Raw genomic sequence first — 22,643 nt, 5'->3', positions numbered from 1 at the left:
GATAATCTCTGTTTTTGTCTCACTATATAATGTTGTACAGCCCATTTGAGGGTTATCCTCTCTGTGAACCAGATGCTTGATTTCACACAGAGGTCCACCAACTCAATTTGATCAGTTATGGGACGATTTACCTCGACAGGCTCCTTCACTCGCTGCTTTTAAACCTCCTTTAAAACACACTTTTACTCCCTGACCTTTGACCCAGTGTGACATGTTGACTCACTACCTCAGACAGCTTAAAAATAGTCTTTTTGTTTTTTGGTGCTGCCTAAAAGAACCGTAAAATATCTGTCCTATATACAGTTATGTTCATATATTTTTGTACTACATCAGGAAACTCAAAAATATAGTTTGTAATATTTTAATCCTTATTTTTAAAACTGTTTTAGTCATTTTTCTTCTTCCATTGCATCAAAAATCATTATTTACACTGAATAAATGAGTCAGCAGCTCTCTTACTTTGTTGCTGCAGGTTCATTACTGAAGTCTGGAGGTTTTCCTTTGGACCGGTCACTCCTCACAGACACACAGCTGGATGCTGCAGATCCTGCTCCATCCTCTTCCTCCATCTTCTTGATGTCAGGGTGCAGTTAGTCTGAGAGGCAAACACACACACTCAGAGGTGCTGTTGTACTGGAAGCATCACACTGACGGGTTTCTAAAGCTCTCATTGATCATTTCATGGAGTTTCTGTGGTAAACACTGTCCTGTGACGTATGTGTTATGGTGAGGGTCATGAGGGCGAACCAGCCCCACTCCTTACTCCTCATATTTCAGCCTGAAGCACAATAACAGCCTAAACCTAACCAGGAGGCTGTAACCTCAAAGGGACTTCATGGTTAGAAATAAAGGTTCAATGAAATGAAGCAGATCATAAAAACACGAGTTCCAACTTTAAAAGAAGCATCCACACGATGACGGCACAGCAGAGGAGCACTTTCTCTAACACACTGATTCAGTTCCACTGACACAAGGACACACACACACAAGCCTTTATAAGAAACAACACAATCATCTGCGCTTGACTTGTCAATCCAAGTCCTTAGCCCATGAGCCTGCGGTATCACACCACAGATATTCCCTTACTTTGAAAAAATAAAGCCAGTTTTCAGAACAGACCTGATGTTTATGCTACAGCCTGTTTACCAATATAATCAATATCAGATATCAGAGCAACAGAAACCTCGGTGATCAGGACGCTGGGACTGAGAACAGGAAGTGGCTCAAACGTCACACTTTCATAACGTCACCCTGAACTCCACTCACGGAGTTTCTGTCGCCATTGTAGTTTTTAAAGTCCCGTGATAAAGGCGGGTCTTTCTGTGAATCCGCACGCTCATTGGCTAATAACTTGAGATTGACAAGTCGTTATCCAATGAGCGTGCGGGAACTTCCGACATAAAGTTGTTTCCTTTGAAAAACCAAAGTCTGATTATTTTTGCCTCCACTGACGGAGCCTGTTGTTCCCGCCACAGAGACAGTAACGTCAGAGCGGTGTTAACACTCACCCTGCCTCAGCACAGCTCTCACTCTCCTCCTGCTCTCTCAGCTAAACGGAGGCTCAGCTAAACTCACTTCCTCTCTACTTACAGGAAACCAGCGCTCAGAGGAGCCGACCGGCCTCACATTTCACCCACAGACACGAACAGCGTGGAATTATTTTATGTCATCAGAAGAAACATATTCATGTTAACACTCACCACCTTCCTGCTGCTGCTGCTCTGAACGGAGGCTCAATACTTTCACTTTCACTGCTGCTCCCTAAACACAGAGGATGCTGGGACTTGTAGTTTTGTCCTTCCGGTGCGGTCTTCCTCTTTGTTTGTTTGTGTTTGTGTTCAAGTTATTTCAATCATGTAAACATCAACAGAACACGTGAAGCCACACAGAGTTTGTATGTCGAGGTGGGTAGGCGGGTTTGAGGGTTTGGGGAGGGGTCAGAGGGAAGAGGTCTCTCAGTCTTGACAATCCACATTGATTGCACAAGAGCATCTGGCTGCAGCCATTAGGCAAGGGTGTGGAAGCTCTCCGTTGTTATTCATAATGGTTGTGGAGATGCTGCAATTCTAATTAAAAACAGCAGCGTTGCCGGAATTGAGATTATGGATAATTTTTTAATAATTAGTCAACTTGCGGATGACACTACTCTTTTCTTAAAAAATGAACATCAGATTCCCCTGGTAAAACAAATAATCACTACATTCTTAAAAGCTTCAGGCTTCAAGTTCAATTTAAATAAATGTGAACTATTGGCATTAAAGGAGTGTCATTCACAATTACTGTACGGTATAAAGGTGAAGAAGGAGGTCAAATATTTGGGCATCACAATTTCAAAAGATCACAAAGTCTTGGAAAAAGTAAATATTTCAGATAATGTTGACAAATGTAAGACAATCCTAAATAAGTGGTTACAAAGAGACATCACAATTTTTGGAAGAATATTATTAACCAAAATGGATAGTTTATCTAGATTTATATATCCAGCTTACTCTTTATCAATATCAAATAAAGTTATTAAAACAATTAATAGCTTGAATTTTAATTTTATTTGGAGGAATAAGTGCCATTATATATCTAAAGATGATTTGGTTAAACCGTACATTGAAGGTGGTGGAAACGCAATTGACTTTGATATAATGAATGGTGTTTTGAAACTTAAATGGTTAAAATCCTTCCTAAATAATCCACACTCCATTTGGTTTTTTATACCAAGTAAGGTCTTTAACACACTGGGGGGTATTGATTTTCTCCTAAAGTGTGACTTTGAAATTACTCAGCTACCTGTTAAACTCTCTGAATTCCATAAACAGGTCCTTCTTTATTGGAAAATGTTATTTAAACATAATTTCACTCCACATAATAGCCCAATTTGGAACAATAGATATATACTGATGAACAGAAAATCTATTTTTATTCAAGATTGGTTATCAAAAGGTGTTTGGGCAATTGCCCATTTTGTAGATGAGGAAGGACATGTTCTAGGACATCAAGATTTTTGCCATAAGTTTAATATCCAATGTTCTAAAAGTAAATTTAATCGGGTTATAAAATCCATTCCTTTGTCACTTAAAAACCTAGTTGTAAATGATATAATATATTCTGACATCTCCCCCAAGTTAAGGCAATCATATATAGATGGTACACAGCAAATCCAGCATGTCCAAATTAACACTGTCAGATTTGATTTCAACACTATTAAAGTGTCTATATGGGTCCACACCAGAGAGTGTTAATTTAACTCTTTTTGGAGAGTTGGTACGTTAACTCTGATTTAGTGTTAAACACCAAATCTTTCTGGAGTTGATAATTTAACACTTGGTGTTAAGAGTTTATATATTAACTCTCAAAGAGTATTTTAGTTTAACTACGTAAGAGTTATCTTCTAATTAATTCTAAAAAGCGAGAATTTTACTGTTCTGAACTTCTAGAAATTTCTTTTGGAAATAAACATTTACTAAAAAGATGCAATGGTTTTGGAAAAACATTTATTCTGAACTGTGCACAACAATTTCAAAACATTTTCTAAAGATGTAACAGTGTACATGTTCTCACTTTCATTAGAATTTTGTTTATCAAAAGGTCTGACACAGGTGAGCTGGTAAATGCAAATAACAGCCTTCTCATCACTTATTTCAATAAATACAAAATACAATATGCACGTCCTTCATTCATCACTTTGTGGAACTTCAGCGCACTTCTGCTCTCCCCCATATTCCATCTTCACAAGTGTATCCTATGTGGAGATTGAATAAAAATTAGTTGACACTAATTAATGGCACAAATCAATTGCAGCACAGAAAAAAAAAAGAATCCTCTTTGAGATATTACTTGTGTAAAGTATTTTCCCAAAAGACAAGGACACAGACAACAGGTAATACTGAACTAAATGTAAAACCTCAACCTTTTTCATTTTTACCTAAACCGTGTGCACAAAACTCTGGAGGAATCTAAATGCTAACGTAGAACCAGTCAGGACGTCTGCTACTGCTGTTTGCTCGTTTTTTTATGGGAGATCGTTTTCAGGCTTCAAGTAGCACCATTATACCAACATTTCACATTCTAGACATTGTTTTAGGTGTATTTGATCAAAAAATTTAACTGAAAATTCACATGCAAGCTTTTTTTCAAGGCTGTGGTATTTGCCCGCAAACAATACCTTTCAGCTAGCTAAAACAGAATATTATGCTATCAGCGAGCAACATGACTAATGCCTTTCACACAGCTTTGTCTCAACTACAAAGAGCCACAGAAGTAAAAGCTAATAATAATAATTGAAACAATCTTTGAAAACATGACTTACCAAGCATGGCAAACAACTCAAATATGTAGAGCAAAATGTTCTGAAACGGCTTCACTTCAGCTTCGATTGGAGCCGTGCTGGGGGCGGAGTCTGTGAATTTACTTTATTGGTGTCATAGCCCCTCTAGGAGTTCAGAGTTAAGAGGTCAAGAGTTAATGTTTCCATTGTAACACCTCCAGATTTGACATAGAAACACTCATTTATAACACTCGGTTTTAACTACTATCATTTTACACCTCAGAGTTACATTAAAAGAATTTTACTCTACTTAGAGTAAAATTAACTCTAAGACTACTAACACCAAAACATTTGACACTTTTGAATTTGCTGTGTATTTGATTTTGTGATGTTAAATGCAATAATAAGTTTCTAAGATCTTCATTAAGGAGTCTTTATTCTCCAAATTTACTTAGACGTAATTACATATTAAAAGATTTCCAAAGGGAAGAAATTGAAAAAATAAGAACTGATTATATCACCTTCCCTATCCCTCCTAAAGGGAAAGAAGTCCAATTTAAAATTTTGAAGAAAATTTACCCGACAAATAGACTCAAAATAGATTCATAGATTCAAAATAGAAACTGGTAATTGTGTATTTTGTGAAACAGAAGAGGAGGATTTGGACCATCTATTCTTTTTGTGCAATTTTATACAAATATTTTGGTTGGATTTTCATACCTGGCTTTATTCCAGTGGGATTCAAATTACCCCATTTACCTTAAATATGATAATGTTTGGAGTGTTTTTGAAAGAAAAGAAAGCTAATTATGGTGTTAATGTGTTATTAATCTTGTGCAAGCAATTTATACATAAATGTCATTTTTTTAAGACCAAACCAACACTAGCTTACTGGAAAAACGACTTAAACCTGTTGGTTAAATCTTTGACCTTAGTTCAAAAGAAAAAGGCTGCTTTTTTTGTTTCCTTTGTGGAAGATTTTGATTTAGTGAGTTAATAATCTGTTAAATTATGTGACCCCATCTTTATATTTTATTTTTCTTATGTAAGAAAGTTGCTAATATGTAAGGAATGTTTATTCTCTGAATGTGTAATATATGGTGCATTTTCTTTGTATGTTAATATTACTAATAAAACATTTTTTTAAAAAAAGCATCTGGCTGCAGCCACCGGAAAGCGCCATATTGCGACCTCCACAGTAACCGGAAACACGTAATTTCAGTTAAATCGACTTTGACAGCGAAAATTAAATTGTATTTTTGTTACTATTGATGCTGCTGATAAATAAATTTGATTCTAATTGTTTTTTTTAACAATCTGGGTTCATTAAAAAAATCACCATCCCTTCAGCTTGTTTGTGGCCAAAAGTGTCCATGTGTTATGTTTTTGTTTTTTTTGTTTTTGTTTCTTTGCTACTGTTACGGATTCAAATATTGGCTATTGTTAGTTAGGTTTGTGAACACTCATTACAGTTTTAGTTAGTTTTCCTTTTTTTTGTTTTTATTTTTATTTCCGTTAACGAAAATGTTTTTTCACTTCTAGTTTTCGTTATTTCGTTAGTTTTCCTTAACGATAATAACCTTGGTAGTGGATAGACTTTATCATTCAACAACAGGTGTATGTTAAGTTTTGCTGCTTTAACCTTGCTGGAAAATTTTCACGTGTTCATGAATGTAAGCTGTTTCTTCATTGCGTGTGTGTGCGTTTGTGGGTGGGTTATTTTAACTTTTTTTTCAAGCAAGGCATTTCTGTACCACGTGTCTTTCTCATATATTTCTCTGGTTGTGTGTGTTTTTATTTTGTTTCCCAAATTTTAATTTCCCACCTTAAATAACAGCATTCCATGTCTTCAGCCAGGAATTAGAGCTTGCTTGTGAGATTCAGGGACACATGGTGCCAAAAACAATTCAGTGAAAAACTTGCCTGAAAATTTCCAGTGATGGTAACCGATAACTGGAGGAGAAGATGTCCTTTAAGCTTCTTTTTCGGGTGGGGACAAAGTGAGAGGTCAAGCTGTAAAATTTTGAGCCAGAGCTTGGCCTGTCTGTCGTCCCAATTTTGTTAATCTATCCTTTTGCCGCTGTACTCAGGTTTCCAGGTTGAGAGAAATCCACCTGTATTAAGAGACTAAAACACCCATTTACTATTTTTCTTAAAACATCCATTTGGTTCATCTGCCTAGATTTTACTCTCTCTCTCTCTTGGTGCATAGTTCACACAGTCAGGCAGTTGCCTTTTATGGGCATGCAGATTTCCGGTCACTCACCCCCAGCAGCTACAAAGCCGTCTCTCCTATATCAAAACCCAGCCAAACATCAAACATTCACCGTAGTCATTCAAAACTTTATTTGTAATATTATAATCAGCAAAATCAGCGTTTTAATTACAGGCATGTATCATTGTTTGCAAATCATACTTATAAAACTCAATAACACACTAAACAGGAAGTCCTCTGTGGGCTTCACAGCAGCCACCTCATTTGCATGTTCACACACCGTCTAAAAATAGCTCGCAGCGCTGCAGCGCGCTGTCGTCACACACAGCCTCGTTTCAAACTCAACTCTATTATTTTATAGCTAATAAAGACGTCTTATATTTACAATCACTCTCAGGCCTGAAAGTTTTAGCGCCTAACAATTTTGACAAATTTAAGTTAACGGGTCCAACCGAAGAAAGTCCAACTTTTTTGTAATCAATTAACCAGTATCAGACTCTAACTGTATCTGGCCTCATCTCTAAAGTCCCTAACTCAATTTAAAGTGTCCACAAAAGCACAGATACCGTTCAACACGGTAAGGAGACTCTAACTCCTAGCTTGTTCCAGGATGCCCTGTACCCCACAGTCAAGCCAAACTGAACTAACCCTGTTCGCCGACAGGTCAAGGTCGCGCGTCCGCGGCCAGGAGGGAGCGTAACCTCCACGCTATGCGCCTCTTAGCTATTGCCGTCCTTAGATAATTTATAATACTTTTAAACAACAGACAACACTCAAAAACAAGAGTGTGACTGAAGCAGATGCAACGTTATGGACAATGGAGACTCTAACTCACAAAATGACCAATTCCCTATCAAACTACCTGGGACTCTAACCCAGTATTATTTTCCTTTATCTTGGGACTCTAACCCAGTATTATAACTTATAACCTTATTTCAACTTTGAAAACTCATGAGATTTTTCATCAAAATCAAAACAGACACTCACCGGCAACTTTTACTGAATAGACATTTAATTTTATCGTCCAATTCAGCACCCTTCATATAAAATCAACAGGCGTGTGCCTACTTCTTTTATAAAGGCGCCTGTCCACTCAGTTCGATTGCCGGATAATGTCTGCCCATCTGACCACCTCGGACTGTCCAAGCCTCCAAAACTTCCACCCCAATACCACAGGACGAGCCCCCAAAACTGTTACGGATTCAAATATTGGGGATGGATACAAGAGGAAAACCAAAATAACAACAACAAAATAACAACACTGGTCCGGCTGGGTTGAGTCAAACGATGATTTAATGAACACACGCGTGGGAGATGGACACCATACAGCAGACAGCATCAGATCTCAAAATGGTGGAGCCTTGATCGAACTCTTATAGCCTCTAGTGGCCCCCACCTCATCATAAAAGCCTAAACATTCACATTCTTTCTCACACAGCGCCTAAACTACGACCTTGGCTCCCTGTTTATCTGCTCCTGCTGAGATGGGGCAGTATGCTCTGTTCTCTTCTAACCAGACAAATAAGGCGATGACTTTCTGGAACCGTATTTCTTATAACTCAGCAGTATAATGCATCATAAAACAATATCATTCATTCACAATAAATCAGCAGTCTAATGTAATGCAGATCAGTTTAACAAATGTAATAGTTATCACCTTCTTCTAATTCAGGAGAATAATGCAAACTAAAACTACATAATAATTCACAATCTTTAATTAGGGGTCTAACATGGCATAAAATAATATTATAATCCGAGACCAGTTAAAAGAGCCAAGATTATGACTAAACTGAAAAAGGAGAAGACACAGATAACTTTCCTACAAGAAACTCATTTATCAAAAATAGAACACAAAAAATTGAGGAAATTTGGGTTCAAAAACACCTTTTACAGCTCTCATACAAACTCTAGGAAAAGAGGGGCTGCAATTCTCATAACTAATTCCCTTAAGTTTCAATCCCACAAAGAAATAAAGTATAAGGAAGGTAGATATGTCATTGTGAAGGGTGTGATTAATCAAACAATGGTCACATTGATGAATGTGTATGCCCCCCCTGAAAGTAATAAGGAATTCTTTAAATTAATTTTTGATATTCTTGTGCTAGAAGCAGAAGGTATGTGCATATGTGGAGGAGATTTCATTGTGATATTAGATAGTGACCTGGACACAACCAGCCTGAAGAAAAATAAAAATTCAATTCCAAAATTAGTAAGATGTACATTGGAAGACATTAACTATTTTGATGTCTGGAGAGCTTTGCATCCACTACTGAGGAATTATAGTCATTATTCAGCAACACATTATGTATATTCAAGAATAGACTACTTCTTTATGCAAAAAGGGAATAGAGATATAATAGCAGATTGTTGGACTGGAGTAGCAGATGTGTCGGACCATAGTGCTATCTACTTAAAAATCTATCTTAAAGGTAGACCGAAAAACACAATATGGAGACTAAATGTGGGGCTATTAAACAATAAATCTGTGGTAGAACAAATACAAAAAGATGTCAAAACTTATTTAGAAGAAAATGACAACGGTGAAACCGATCCAATTATTCTATGGGACTGTTTGAAGGCAGTTATACGTGGGAAACTCATCGCAATATCAAGTAACCTTAAAAGAGAAAGAATGAAGCAATATAATGAATATGTGGATGAATTGTCACAATTGGAGAATAAACACAAACGTAAGGTAGATGTCAAGATACAACTACAAATGAAAGATATTAAGAAGAAAATTAATAATTTACTCTTATATGAAACAGAAGTAAAAGCAAGGTATGTAAAACAGAGCTCAGAGAGATGTTAGGAAAATTTGGTACGCTTTCTGGCTACAAAGTAAATATACTTAAAACTCAAGTTCTAATGTTTAATTGTATACCAACTCAAAATCTTAAGGAATGGGAAATAAAGTGGGAGGCAAATACCCTTAAATATTTAGGTATAAATATAACCAAAAACTATGCCAAACTATATCAAAGTAACTATGGACATATAAATAACAGGATAAGGCAGGATATGGAAAGATGGAATACATATTTGTTAGGATTTAGTGACAGGATAAACGTGATAAAGATGAATATCTTACCACGATTGCCATATTTATTCCTCTCTCTTCCGATAAGCATACCTCACACCCAATTCTCAGAATGGGATAAGTATATATCTAGATTTGTCTGGGAAGGCAAGCGGCCAAGGGTACGATACACCACTTTACAGCTTACTAAGGAGAAAGGAGGAATGTCGCTTCCTAATTTAAAAGAATATTTTCGTGCTGCACAGATACGCCAGATAACATATTGTTGTAGAGATTACTTTAATAAAAACATAAAAATAAATAAAGAAAAAAATCCATCCTATTATAAAAATAATTATACTGGCATATAAAAGTGTTATTCCAAGAACGGTGTCTACCCTATACAAATGTTTGATGGAATCAAGACAGGAATCAACTGTATATGTTAAAGTAAAATGGGAAAGAGAGCTGAGTGAAGAAATCACTGAGAGCAGTGTTGGGGAGTAACGGAATACATGTACCGCCGTTACGTATTTAAAATACAGAATATGAGTAACTGTATTCCGTTACAGTTACCGTTTAAAAAGGTGGTATTTAGAATACAGTTACTTTGTTGAAATAAATGGATTACACGGCGGTACTTCCCTGTTTCATATTGTGGCGGGTCAGGACTGTTTGGGTTTTGTTTGACAGCTACGTTCTGTTGTTCCAGGCGGCAGCGTTACGGTTGCCATGGTTACAGGGTGACGCTCTCTCTCTCTGCGTGTTTCCTGGGTGAGAGAGCGCCTGTTGTTGTTGTTGTGCTAAGCTAATAAGCAGAATGCTACAGGTATAGCTCTAAAGAATGTAGCATCATGGTCAGTGTAGTCCGTGCTGCAGGGAGAATGGACTGCCATACCCGTTATGTGTCTGTGAGCGAGGGAGGGAGAAAAAGGAAAAGTACGAGCTGTCATCGAGCAAAAACGGGAGCTGGAAGCATGTAAATATAATAATAACCACTGCAGCCAAGAAGAGAGCCTGACGAGCCCAGTTGTAAGTAAGCTATTAAGACTCGACTGTACACCGTGTTCGTGTTTTCCTCTGAAACAATAAGTTCTGTTGGAGCAGCCTTTCAACGCCTCTCTCTGTCTCTGCTAGCAAAGTTGACCCAGACAACAAAGTAAAGCTAGTTTTCAGCTACCAGCCCGACACAGAACCCACCGTATTAGCCAGAGGTCCCTTTACTACGGTTCGGAGCCGCGGACCTTCAGTAACAGTAATAAATCACAGCAATAGTACATTCATGTAGTTGTAAACAGCATGATAATATATTAAGTAATCCAAAGTATTCAGAATACGTTACTCTCATTGAGTAACGTAACGGAATATGTTACAGAATACATTTTGGGGCATGTAATCTGTAATCTGTAATGGAATACATTTTAAAAGTAACCTTCCCAACACTGACTGAGAGGGTATGAAACATGGAAAGAACATAAGAATACAACTCAATTCAATTCAATTCAATTCAATTTTATTTATATAGCGCCAAATCACAACAAATGTCGCCTCACTCATTGACGTGGAGAGAATTCATCTGGAAAAATCTAATTCACTATTTTATTACACCTAAGATTAAAAATAAACAAACCAATACACAACAACAATGTTGGAGGCTGTGTGGATGGGATGAACCAGACCTACAAGAATCAGTCACATTTTCTGGAAATGCAGAAAAATTCACACTTTCTGGGTTAAAGTTCACTCAGCTCTCTGTGATATATTAGGTTATATAATTCCTAGAACCTGCCTTGTTTTGTATCTAGGGTACTTGGAAGGTACTGAAGATGTAAAGGATCATTACCTGGCTAAGATTCTCCTTTTGGCAGCAAAGAAGGCCATCACATTATGGAGATGGAGAACCTTACATATAAACTGAAATTACAGGAAGAACTCTTTTTGAAGGACTGGGGAAAATGGTTGACGTACAACGGAAGGAAAAAAAGAAAAAGACTGAACTGAATGAAGATGGGCATACAAAAAAAAGAATGTGAAATGAACGATGGAAATGTTTGTTATTCTGAAGAAACTGTATACGTAATGGACAGGTGAGTTGTTCAAATAAATAAAATAAAAAGTAATAAAAAAAAAAAGAAGTACTATGACACTCAGAGGATCAACGTGAAACTAAAACATTCACAAATTTTGTATGAAGCACATGACTGATAGCTGTTCTGTTTTAAGTTTAGTTTCTTATAGCACAGAGTGGATCACAGTGAGGGAAGGACGGGGGGGGGGGGGGGGGGGGGGGGGGAACTGAGTTTTAAATGGGAAGTTGATGCTAATATACAGTTTTGTTTCTAGGTCGTTCTGGGGATGCAGGCTCTGGGTTGAGCCAGGAGCTGAAAAGATCTAACATGATAATTAAACTGATTTTATTATTTAAACACAGGTTTGCAGGCCCGGAGCAAATATACTCGAGAGGAGAATCGCTGAGGTTTTCTGACAAATGATATGATGAACCTTTTTCTTTTAATTTTCTAGTTGTGGTTTTGTTTGACACATGAAGATGTGTCAAAAGGGGAAGTTTTAGGTCTAATTTGAAACAATGGATTATATGATCAGTGTCTGACTTTGTGTGTGTTTGATCATTTAGGCACGGTAAAACTTAGGCATAAGTAATTGCTTTTATGCTTAAGCTTAACTGATTGAAAATGTTTGTTTTCTTTATGATTTCTTTTACTAGAATAAGCATTATAATCATTTTTCATACACACATTGCACTGATAGGAGTTGCCACTCAGTCTTGTGAAGGTCATAAGCTTCGTTCAGCGTGACTGTCTGGATTGAAATATGGTAGGAAAAGGACTCAGAGTGCTTAGGGGTGAATGCAAACACGCTTACACACAGAAATAATAATTAGGCTAATCCTTTTGATTAGAGAGTCCTGAATGTGATATTTTGAACCAACTTTGAATAATCAAGAGAAGAATTGATGCTTTGTAATAAAGTCTGTGAGAGAGGTCAGAGGGTGACAGGTCGCCTAGCAACAGAGGCTTTAGTAAGGGGAGGTTAAGAAACAGGAAATTTAGTGCAGAGCTGCAGAGGCATATTAATAAAATACAGGAAACCAGACAGAAAAAGTGGAACTAAGTAACACACACACACATTAGTCAGAGCAGAAGGAGTTGTTTTGATGGAAACTGTGTGTGTCTGTGTGTGACCTATAGCAGAACTATGTATACCCATTCTGGCTTCTAATGCTTTCAGACCTGAGCGTGTGTTAGTGGGTACAGGTCTCCGTTTCCAGAAATGTACAATAAAGATCATTTTTTGAACTTGACCACTCTGAGTCGGAAGTCTTTCTCTGTCGCCAAAAGAATTCAAAAGAAGGGAATTTAATAGTCACATAGCATCGATTTGTCACATGGCATCGGTGTGTTAGGTTTTGGGATGAGAACGTGTTGGATGGTTACCTGTCTTGGTCTGGTGGAGGTCTCTTCCCATAAGAAGACTGATGACTTTTTCATTAACACTGAAGTGTTTCTTTCTTCTCTCTCCCCTCAGATGACGTCACACTATAACCAAGGACACCTCATAGGGGATCATCTGATTGTGGCTTCTCTAATAATCTTTCTAATAGTAATATTGTTCACTGTTATGTTACAGAGTGAAGTGAGATTAGTGCTGTAAAACTTCCATAACACTGAACAGATGCCACCACAGATATGTTGAAATCTCAGTCAAAACAAGTAAAAACAAATGAAATCCATGAATCAGAAATGCTGATTGTTGAACAGATAATTCAGTCTGTACATGAGGAGGATCCACTTTAGACTAAACTACATACAGAAACACAGGAACCAGGGCACAGTGTAAATCCAGGACCTCTGTGTGCAACAGCTGACCTGTATGAACACAAAACATTGACTGAAGTCCACGTTGATGCTTTCTGTCTGTTTAACTTTTACATTTGAAGTAACACATTTTACTTCAAACACACAGATCAGGTAGAAAACTGTGGATTAGAAAACAAATTCATCAAGAAGGTCCTGAAGCAAGAAGTTCATCATTGCATAGAGTAAGAAAGAGGACATGAATCATCCCACGGGTATGTGCAGCCGTTATATTATCATCACCTAAATCATGTCTGCATACTGTGTGTGTGTGTGTGTGTGTGTGTTGCTTTTTTAAATCTTCTACTTAGAGTTCAAATTTGGATAGTGATAAAAACATTGCACTGCTTCATTTAATATTTAATTGAACACATCTGTGGTTGAATTTGAATCTTAAATGTTTTTGATTTCAAAGATGTGGTTCTGATATGAAGGAACAGAAAGTAAATTGTTGCCATGGATACAGTGAGACAGACGCCTCAGACCCTTATTTTTTATTTCTTTTACCTTTTATTTTATTGATTCATTTCTTTATTTTTACATTTGAAAAAGTGTATTTGTCTGAATGAACTAATCCCCATTTTCCATGCTTTGTATCACTGGTCATACTGGGAACAGCCATAGAAAATGTTTCTAAAGAAGAAATCTTAAACATGAGCAGATTCTCAGGCGATTTCTGTTTCCTAACCATTGTTTCAGTGCACACGTCCCATCACTACATGTGTGTACAAGATTTCTTTGGGATCAAAATAATCCACTGACAGTTATCAGTACAAACAGAATGCAAAAATCAAAAGTTCAGACTTCAGAGTTACTAAAACAGAGATCTGAGGAAAAATGGTTATTCACATGACTTTTCATGTGTGAACAGTAGGGATGGGTATCGTTTAGGTTTTATCCGATACCGGTGATAATTGGTCCAAAAACCTCTCATGTTCAGCTGTTTTTTTGTAAAAAGATAACAATGTTAGCCTTTTCTGCAGCTATAGGGCATATATGGTATCACTCTTGGCTGGAAGCAGCTTAAACAATGGAAAAAACACAAACTTTGTCCAAAAACCTCTCATGTTTAGCTGTTTTTTTGTAAAAAGATAACAATGTTAGCCTTTTCTGCAGCTATGGGGCATATATGGTATCACTCTTGGCTGGAAGCAGCTTAAACAATGGAAAAAACACAAACTTTGTCCAAAAACCTCTCATGTTTAACTGTTTTCCACTTTTTCTTTGGTCATTTTAGCCTTTTTGTCCAGGGTGAAGGGAGTATCTGCCATCAAACAAGAAGACAGCTGCATGTAGCTATGATGATGTTTGCTAGCTCACCTTACATGCATTAATGTAATAACGTGGTTAGCCTACTCAACGTAAATTACACACGAACAACATTAAGCTACTCACGCAGAGAAGAACGGCTGCTGCTGCATCATCATCCTCATCATTTCTGCTACACTGGCAGGACTAGGGGCCAGGACTCTCCTCTTCGGGTTTTTGGGGGATGTTGCTAACTCCGGGTCGATAACAGGCACCACACCCACAGTAGTTGTGCTCGGTGTGAGGTCTCGCAGCAAGCTATCAAATACGGCGCATTTCTCGCCAGGTGTTTCATCAGATTTGAGGTGTTACCTCCTTTGACAGTATCACAGTATCACCTTAAAGCACTTGTTGCAGCTGCTGAGTTTGCATCTTTTGCTGTGAAGTACAGCCAGACTTTGACCGCTTCGCCTTGGACATTTTAATCTGTAGCTCTGCTCTAAAAGAACGTACGTACCTGGACCCGCCTACTATCCTCAGAAACGTAAAATGATTGGCTAGAATCCAAAGTGTATCACAGCTCAGGAAATAAAGCACCGAAATGTGCGCTGCTTTTCGGTCTGGTTACTACCGTTTATGTCAGAACCGGTGCCATCATGGCACCAGATACCGGTACCCATCCCTAGTGAACAGTAGAGGTGGTTTCATTTTCAAATGTAGGTATTGCAGTGAGGATTGCAGGGAGACATTTGCTGAATAGCTGGCAGCTCTGCTCCTGTAGACTGCCTCTGAATGTGTGTGTGGTAATAAAGTCACTTTAATTAAATGTCACCTGTTAGGGAAAACTTTGTGTTAACTGAAGAAAGTTCACTTCTCTTTCATTGCAGCTCCACTCTTTTTTTTCATGCACTCATTTGTTTAATAAATGATTTCAATGATTTTGCCACACCTCTCCATTGTCAGGTCGGAGCATCTGTGCTTTTGATGAAATGCTGATATGATTACGCTTGATTGGGGAAAGATTTCCACAGGTGGTGTTGTTGGTCTCCTTTCTTCCAGTTTTCTTGTTGCTGCCTCTCTCCTCGCCTCAGTTGCTGCAGCTGTATCATGTATGTTGTTATGTTACATACAAAGAGGAACAGGAATTTGTGACATTAAAGAGTAAAGATTCTTCTAATTGTTTTCCATCTCATCTCCTACTGCTTTAGTCTGCGTGGACAATATATGAGTAAATCATTACCAAGCCAGATTATATTTGGAATATTTAAAACAGAGTAATTACAGTGAAATCTGCTTTCAATGTGACATTTACTTTGATCCTTTAAGACACAGTTTATACATCAGACAAACTGTTTGTAGAGCGATTAAATGTTTAATATTGTTGTTAAAGTTGTACAGATGAGCGTTAATCACCAACAGCTTCATTAATGTGGATGAACTGGACGGTTCCAGGGAAACTATCAGGATCACATGCCTCCAGTGGTCACTGTGAGTAACTACAACTCTGCACATACAATAATCAAGATGAAGATATGTTTTTATTGTAGAAAGATGAACCAAATTTAGTTTGACTCTCTGACAAACGATGACAAGATAAAAGTAGTTTGTTAAAAAAAATGGTAACGAAGAAAACAAATACAAACAACAGCGTATCCTGATATGAGGCTCACAGGATCAGGATCAATACAATACGTAGCAACCGACATTGATGTTGCCATGGTGACCGCTGCCATATATAGTATTTCTGTTACCTCACTTGTCTTAAACATCAACGCTGGCTGTTTTTCATTTTACTAATGAGTACAGTGTACATTTTAGGACATCGTCAGGTCTCAGGAAAAAAGTTCTCAGGTCTCAGACTCACACGAAAAAACAAGAAAAAAAAAAGTTAAACAAGAATCAGTCCATTCACCACGGAAGTAGTGTGATGTCAGTTATGATTGGCTGCACAGCTGGATCACATGACCAGGTGAGTGGAACAAATAACAGGAAGCTTCTCTTGTGGCTTTAATAATCATTTGAATTGATAACTTGTGATTTCCAGACTGTTCTTTATCTTTTCATTGTCGTCTGAAACACAGAAAAATATCAATGTTGGAAAATATGACATTTATATCTAGTTTCTAAAGGATGGTTTAATTCTCCAAAGGCCACCACAGACATGACAAAGCACAAAAATAAAAATCAGGATGAGTCCTGCTGCTCACCAAACTTGTGTTGAATAACAATTTGTGAATCATTTAGTTTAAAACAGTTGCCAGGCCCCCCTTTGTTTTACAAGAAAAATGTTCGCGCCCCCCCTCGTGCGCGCACGCGCGCACACATCCTCCAACCACACACATATTTTGCTCCATTGCGGTTTATTTCACACCTCAAACATTTAGTGAACAATTAAGCAAATACAAGTAATCTGCAATACATTACAAGTAGTAAGAAAATTAACTACTAACTCTTTTACGCTGCGTCCGCACTTATAATTTTTTAAAAAAACGCAGCTGTTTCGTCCACGCGTAAACGGCGTTTCACCGAAAACAAAGATTTTTTAAAACTCCCTTTTTGCGTTTACGTGTGGACGAGGAATACAGAGTTCGTCACGCAACGTCAAAGGTATGTGCCTTTTTTCACGTCACGCTGTGGCCACGTTATTGTTTACATGAGATGAATTGCAGAATGATGGAGACAAAATACTGTTAATCTGACTGTCTGCAGGTTTTACACGCAGTTACTGTCCCTCCATTTACAAAGGCAGAGGCATCACGGTGTGATTATTTTACATGTAGTTGTTTTTTTCCTGTGTAATAATATTCAACATTGCTGTCAATACATTTTTCAAAAAATGTCTCTCTGTGCAAAATGGGTTCAAAAACATAAACAGCTGTTGGATCCTGTTTGTCTGTGATTTGAACCGGGGGAACAAATCGCTGCAGGATCAGCCTGATGTTATTTGTATCCTGCTGTAAATTTACTGTATAAAGAGCAAACATCTCCAACATGTCAGGAGTAGTTAGTCGTTACAACAAGTGTTTGAACTAAAAATCAAGGATGTGGGATCCTGTTTGTCCGTGATTTAAACAGCCCAGCGCTGCTCCCGACAAAGGGAAAACCTGCAGGGAGACCTACCTCAGCACCTGTGCAGGTGAAACCAAAGGGAAGATTTGCTTCATCATATCTTCTAGTCTTTGGCTCAGAATGAAGTTGGTTTTGGTTTGGAAACATATTCAGCGATGCTTCATCTCCTGCTTTGCGTTTGTGGAGGCGCCCTGTGCTAGCAGTGTCCAAGTGTTGTTTTTGTTTTGTTTTTTCCTTTTCTTACCAAGCCCCCCCCCCCCCCACACACACACACACACACACACACTTTGGGAAGGTCTGGTTTAAAACATCAACTGACTGAATCCATGAATCTCATCATGTGTTTCTGAGTGAAAGACACAGACATGTACAGACTGAACTGTTTCTCTAACAGGTAACACTAACTACACAGAGTCACTGACTCCAAAACTGCCTCTCTACCTGTAAAGTATTTCATTATTTTCAGTTGCATTTGCATATGAAAGGAATAGTGAGCGCAGAACCCAAATCCAGGATAAAGAGGTTCAGTGAATGTGGTGTTGAAGGTGTGGAGGTGGATCAGAGAGTCAGAGGAGACTCTGTAGAAGGACAGAGTGCCAGCAGGACAGTCCACATACACTGCTGCTCTGTTAGAGACAGAGGAGGAGGAGGAGGATGTATTTAGTTTATTGTGCCACACAGAGGAATAATGATCAGAGCAGAAAAGACTCCAGGACTGATCATTTCCACCAAACACACACTCATCACTCCTTCCTTTCCTTTTGATTCCTCTGTAACTCACTGATATCCAAGCCCTCCTCGTCCACTCGACCTCCCAGTAACAGCGACCAGTCAGACCATCTCTACACAGCAGCTGTTCACAAACATCAAATCTGTCTGGATGATCAGGATATGACTGAACCTCCTCCACATGTGTCACCTTCCTGTTGTTGTCAGACAGTTGGAGCTTTGTGTTCACTGTGTTTGTGTCGATTGTGAGTTGACAGGAATCTGATGGAGAGAACAAACACAATCCAGCTGCAGTTATTGATCCATCATCTGTTCATTGATTGACACTTTGATGATGACTCCTGACATGATGAAGATGGTTGAATGTGTGCTGCTTTGTTTTCATGAATCCCATTAAAAACACACTTACACTTCCTCAGACCTGGTCTCAACCATCGGACTCCAGCAGGCTCCACCCTGAAAGGAGGAGGGGGGTCAGAGCAGCACAGTCAGCATGCACACATGGACATTACATGGCTCTCATACACACACTGTTACACACTGATAAAGGAACAGTCCAACATTTTGACACATAAATGTTTCAACTTCAAAAGAGCAAAACTCATAATCACATTTAATCTCCTTTATTAAGCACGATGTCCAGGGAGCATTGACATGTGCCACAGTCAAGGTTCAACACACTGTGACATTCATGCTGTCAGGGAGTGGCTGCATATTAAATGTAAAGACTGGGACTGGCTACAAAAACTGATTCAGTACAGGTAGAGTGCAGCAGCCAGTGCATCACATATTTTGAGCTAATGCAGCGGTCATCACACCACATACTGCTTTCTATGTAAAGGAGCCTTCATTCTCAGATTAGGGCTGTTTGTGACCATAAAGTCTGTCTCACAAGGGCAGCCACTGGTCCAGGCGAGGAGGCCTCCACAGTGGGATGTCTGAGGGTGCAGACATGGGTGAAGTTAGGACCAGGTGCCAGTGGACCTGTGGACCTCTGGAGATAGGAGTTATTGTTTCACTCCACCAAAAGCTGGAGAGAAAGATGTTTATTAATAATCCTTCTAATTAATAAATGCTCTGTAGAGCAAATTTGTTGAAGGTAAACAAACAGAAATGATGGAAACAGCATCAACCAATCACAACGCTGCACTCTTGCAGGAGGAGGTTGTGATTTGATGCATGTGATGAATATATTTATTTCTTATTCTCCTAACAGGAAAATTATCTTTTATTTTTGTATATTTATATTAACATAAGTGCATGTAAAGGCTCGTCATCTTGATTTATTTATTCAGAAATGATATCAAACAATAATACAGGGAAACCCTGAATTAAATGACACAATTCTTGGTCATTGATGGTTACAGCTAACAGTGTCTCTGGGACCACTTTTGACAGCATTTGACTGAAGTGCTGGTTGGCTGCAGGGCCACCATGAAGGCTCTTTCTGGAGCTCTCAGTGCTGCAACACATATCCTGCAGTGCAGGCTGCAGGGTAACAGGACCAGTGGTTGTTAGTGCTACATCCACTTTACAGTCAAAAACACCCACTAGTCTGGGCCTAACACCCAACCGGTGACCCGGTTTCCTCCACCAGCTCCATCCCTTTGTTTCTTAATCTCTTCTTTCTGTTGGAATGATTATTTCTTATTATAATTATAATTTTAAGGTTGATCGACCAAAGTTCACTTTGACTGCATTCTATTTTTCTGTTGTTTTCCACAAACTATTATCACAAAGTCCAGAAGATCAATTTGATATTTTAGCACAAACAAGTTTCAGTAGTAAACGCTCAGAAGCAGCAAACTAGCAGTGCAAAATAGCCCATTTTAGTAGGTGGCCAGTTAAGTTGAGTGACCTAGTAATCCATTTACTTTTACTAATATGTTTTTCTAAGCTGGGGAAACAACTTCCCCCTAATTCTAGTTCATGCTGGGCCAGGCTAAACACGTCCTGGACATGGTCTCTGCACACAGATAAAACTTAAAATAAATAAAGAGAGTGAAAATGTCAGTTCCTTTCCAGAGATCAGTTTGAACAGGCTGCACCGTTGTTGCTGACAGAGATTTTGTCCTTTGAGACCCCATACAGACATCTACTGTTTAAGTTAGACCAGAAATGGGAAAAATGTTCCTATATGTGTGATTGTTCAAATAACACTGGTTTCCAGCATTAAGTAATCAGACAGAGCCAGTTTCCTCATCTATCAGACACTGTTTGTGGCTGTAACGGCCATCTACATACCTCAGAGTGTCCAGTCTTAGCTGCTCAAGCATCTTCACTCCTGCCTCTCCTGGGTTATTGTAGCTCGGTCCAGCTCTTTCAGATGGGAAGAACTGGAGCTAAAAGCTGAGACCAGAGACTTGCAACCTTCCTCTGTCATCAGGCAGCCTGACAGCCTGCAGACATGACAAATACTCTTAGAGAATAGCAAAATAGCTAAATGCTAACAGGAAATTGCAGCCAAAAATCATGAAGAAATGGCATGACTAAAACAGGAGTTAAAAATAGCCATTAGTCAATCTAAACCTTAGATTGTAAACCTCTAAACCTCATCTACTGAACATTTCAAGAACGCTGACCTGAGTGTTTCCAGTTCACAATATGGACTTTTCAGTCCAGAAGACAAAACTTTCACTCCAGAGTCCTTCAGGTTATTGTTACTCAGGTCAAGCTGTCTCAAACTAGAGGGCTGGGAGCTGAGTAGTGAAGACAGAGTTTCACAGCTTCTCTCTGAGAGATTACAGACACTCAATCTGAAGAGACAATAATGAGAAAAATAATAATGTTAAACTTTCTGGTCTGAACCTTTGAAAAAAACACGATCTAGATAAAATATCATCTCTATAGAGGTTAAATCATGTGGAGGGTTAATTAATCATCAATAATTAATCAATTAGTCATCATTAAATCATTTATTAAATGTCATTAATGAATTAAGTTCAAAATACTTAATAAATTAAATATATACATCATTGATTTAATGCCATGTAATTTCCAATAAATGAATTTCAAATTGATTGATTTTTAAATATATTTAATTAAACAATTATTGACACATTTAATTAATTATTTAAGAATCTATTTATTTAATTCATTTTGGCCCTTCTAGCCCTGCAGCTGTGCATGTGCTTACATATCCACTGGTATGTATCCTACAGGTATTCTCACAGCAGTGCTGCTGAACATTAAATGACCAGCAGATGTCAGTTCTTCATAATAAGCAGTTAAACGAGGCTTTGTGTGATCTGCCTTTGGGCGAAGCAACTGGCCAGAAAAATTGGACACATTCACAGAGCTTTACCACACCATCACTAGACAACAATGGAATTATTTGAACTAAAAACAAATAATCAGAAAGTCTTCTGCCTGGTCTCGTACCTCTGTGTTTCTGTAACATGAATAATGAGCTGAAATTCTCCTCACGACACCACCGATCAGCTCGAAGGGCCCTCGAGTTTACCTGCATGCATCCTGTTCACCTGTCAGCTGTTTACCACCTGCTGCTTATTCAGGAAACACGCCCACATTACCTGGTGACAGTCACAGTTTAATGTGGGCCGCTGTTTGTCAATATAAAAGAATTTAGTTCCAATATTGTGCACATTGGTATTGCAAACGCACCATATTTTACAGACCATAAGGCTCACTGGATTATAAGGCGCATTAAGCGAAACAAAAATGTTGCATAAGTCAAACTTTACTCAGCTCATTCTTCTTGCTTCCTCCACTTCCGTACCATTGATTCATTAATGTTTAATTCTCTCACAGCTGCTTTATTCCCATGTTGGGAAGGGCGATGGACACTAAGATAACTACAGAATACTTTATAAGTGAACCTGATGCTTTAATAAGGATTTGGGCTATTTGCATTTAAATTAAATAGATTTATTGACAGACATCAATTAAATAAGTAAACGTGTAGCTCAGTAATATAGTTCTGCCACTTATCTGCTCTAATGACTGGAAATCTGATATCCAGTCACCAGCACAGCTTACTCACTTACAGTCACTTACTTCACTGTTTTTGCTCCTGAGCAAATCAGTTTGTTTTAGATTAAAGTTGTTTCATAACTGCATCATTTTACTGAAGTTTAATGTGTCAGCGGAGCACATGTGGAACTGAACCATTCGCTTGTCTTAATTATCTGATGTTTATATGTGTCACACTTTTTTAATCTTTCATTTTAAATTGAAACTAACATTTAAAAACATTTGGTACAATGTGGA

At 38.2% G+C, this 22,643-nt stretch overlaps 2 protein-coding genes across 5 annotated transcripts in view; both read right to left on the bottom strand.

Annotated features, from left to right (window-relative positions):
- Positions 1–1,829, bottom strand: part of LOC146493891 (protein NLRC3-like) — a 73,964-nt gene extending 72,135 nt beyond the window's left edge. For 2 of the 4 annotated variants that reach the window (XM_085149678.1, XM_085149677.1), the window contains exons 1-2: positions 1,701–1,829; positions 460–595 (exon numbers count right to left, since the gene is read on the bottom strand). In XM_085149678.1, coding sequence (XP_085005804.1) covers positions 460–569 — 110 coding nt within the window. In that variant the 5' untranslated portion in view covers positions 570–595; positions 1,701–1,829. The remainder of the gene's footprint in view (positions 1–459; positions 596–1,700) is intronic. The other 2 variants (XM_085149679.1, XM_085149680.1) reach the window with 2 other exon arrangements.
- A 15,372-nt stretch (positions 1,830–17,201) lies between these two features.
- Positions 17,202–20,787, bottom strand: LOC146493890 (neoverrucotoxin subunit alpha-like). Its single transcript, XM_085149725.1, has 3 exons — positions 20,658–20,787; positions 18,823–18,869; positions 17,202–18,674 (listed from the first exon to the last, which is right to left on the bottom strand). The coding sequence occupies exons 1-3, from the start codon at positions 20,687–20,689 to the stop codon at positions 18,085–18,087; spliced, it is 669 nt and encodes a 222-aa protein (XP_085005851.1). The 5' UTR covers positions 20,690–20,787; the 3' UTR covers positions 17,202–18,084.
- Between the last annotated feature and the right edge of the window lie 1,856 nt (positions 20,788–22,643).

Source organism: Neolamprologus multifasciatus, chromosome 22 (genome assembly GCF_963576455.1).
Source record: "Neolamprologus multifasciatus chromosome 22, fNeoMul1.2, whole genome shotgun sequence".
NCBI classification, from domain to species: domain Eukaryota; kingdom Metazoa; phylum Chordata; class Actinopteri; order Cichliformes; family Cichlidae; genus Neolamprologus; species Neolamprologus multifasciatus.
This window is presented reverse-complemented; position numbering and strand designations above follow the sequence as displayed.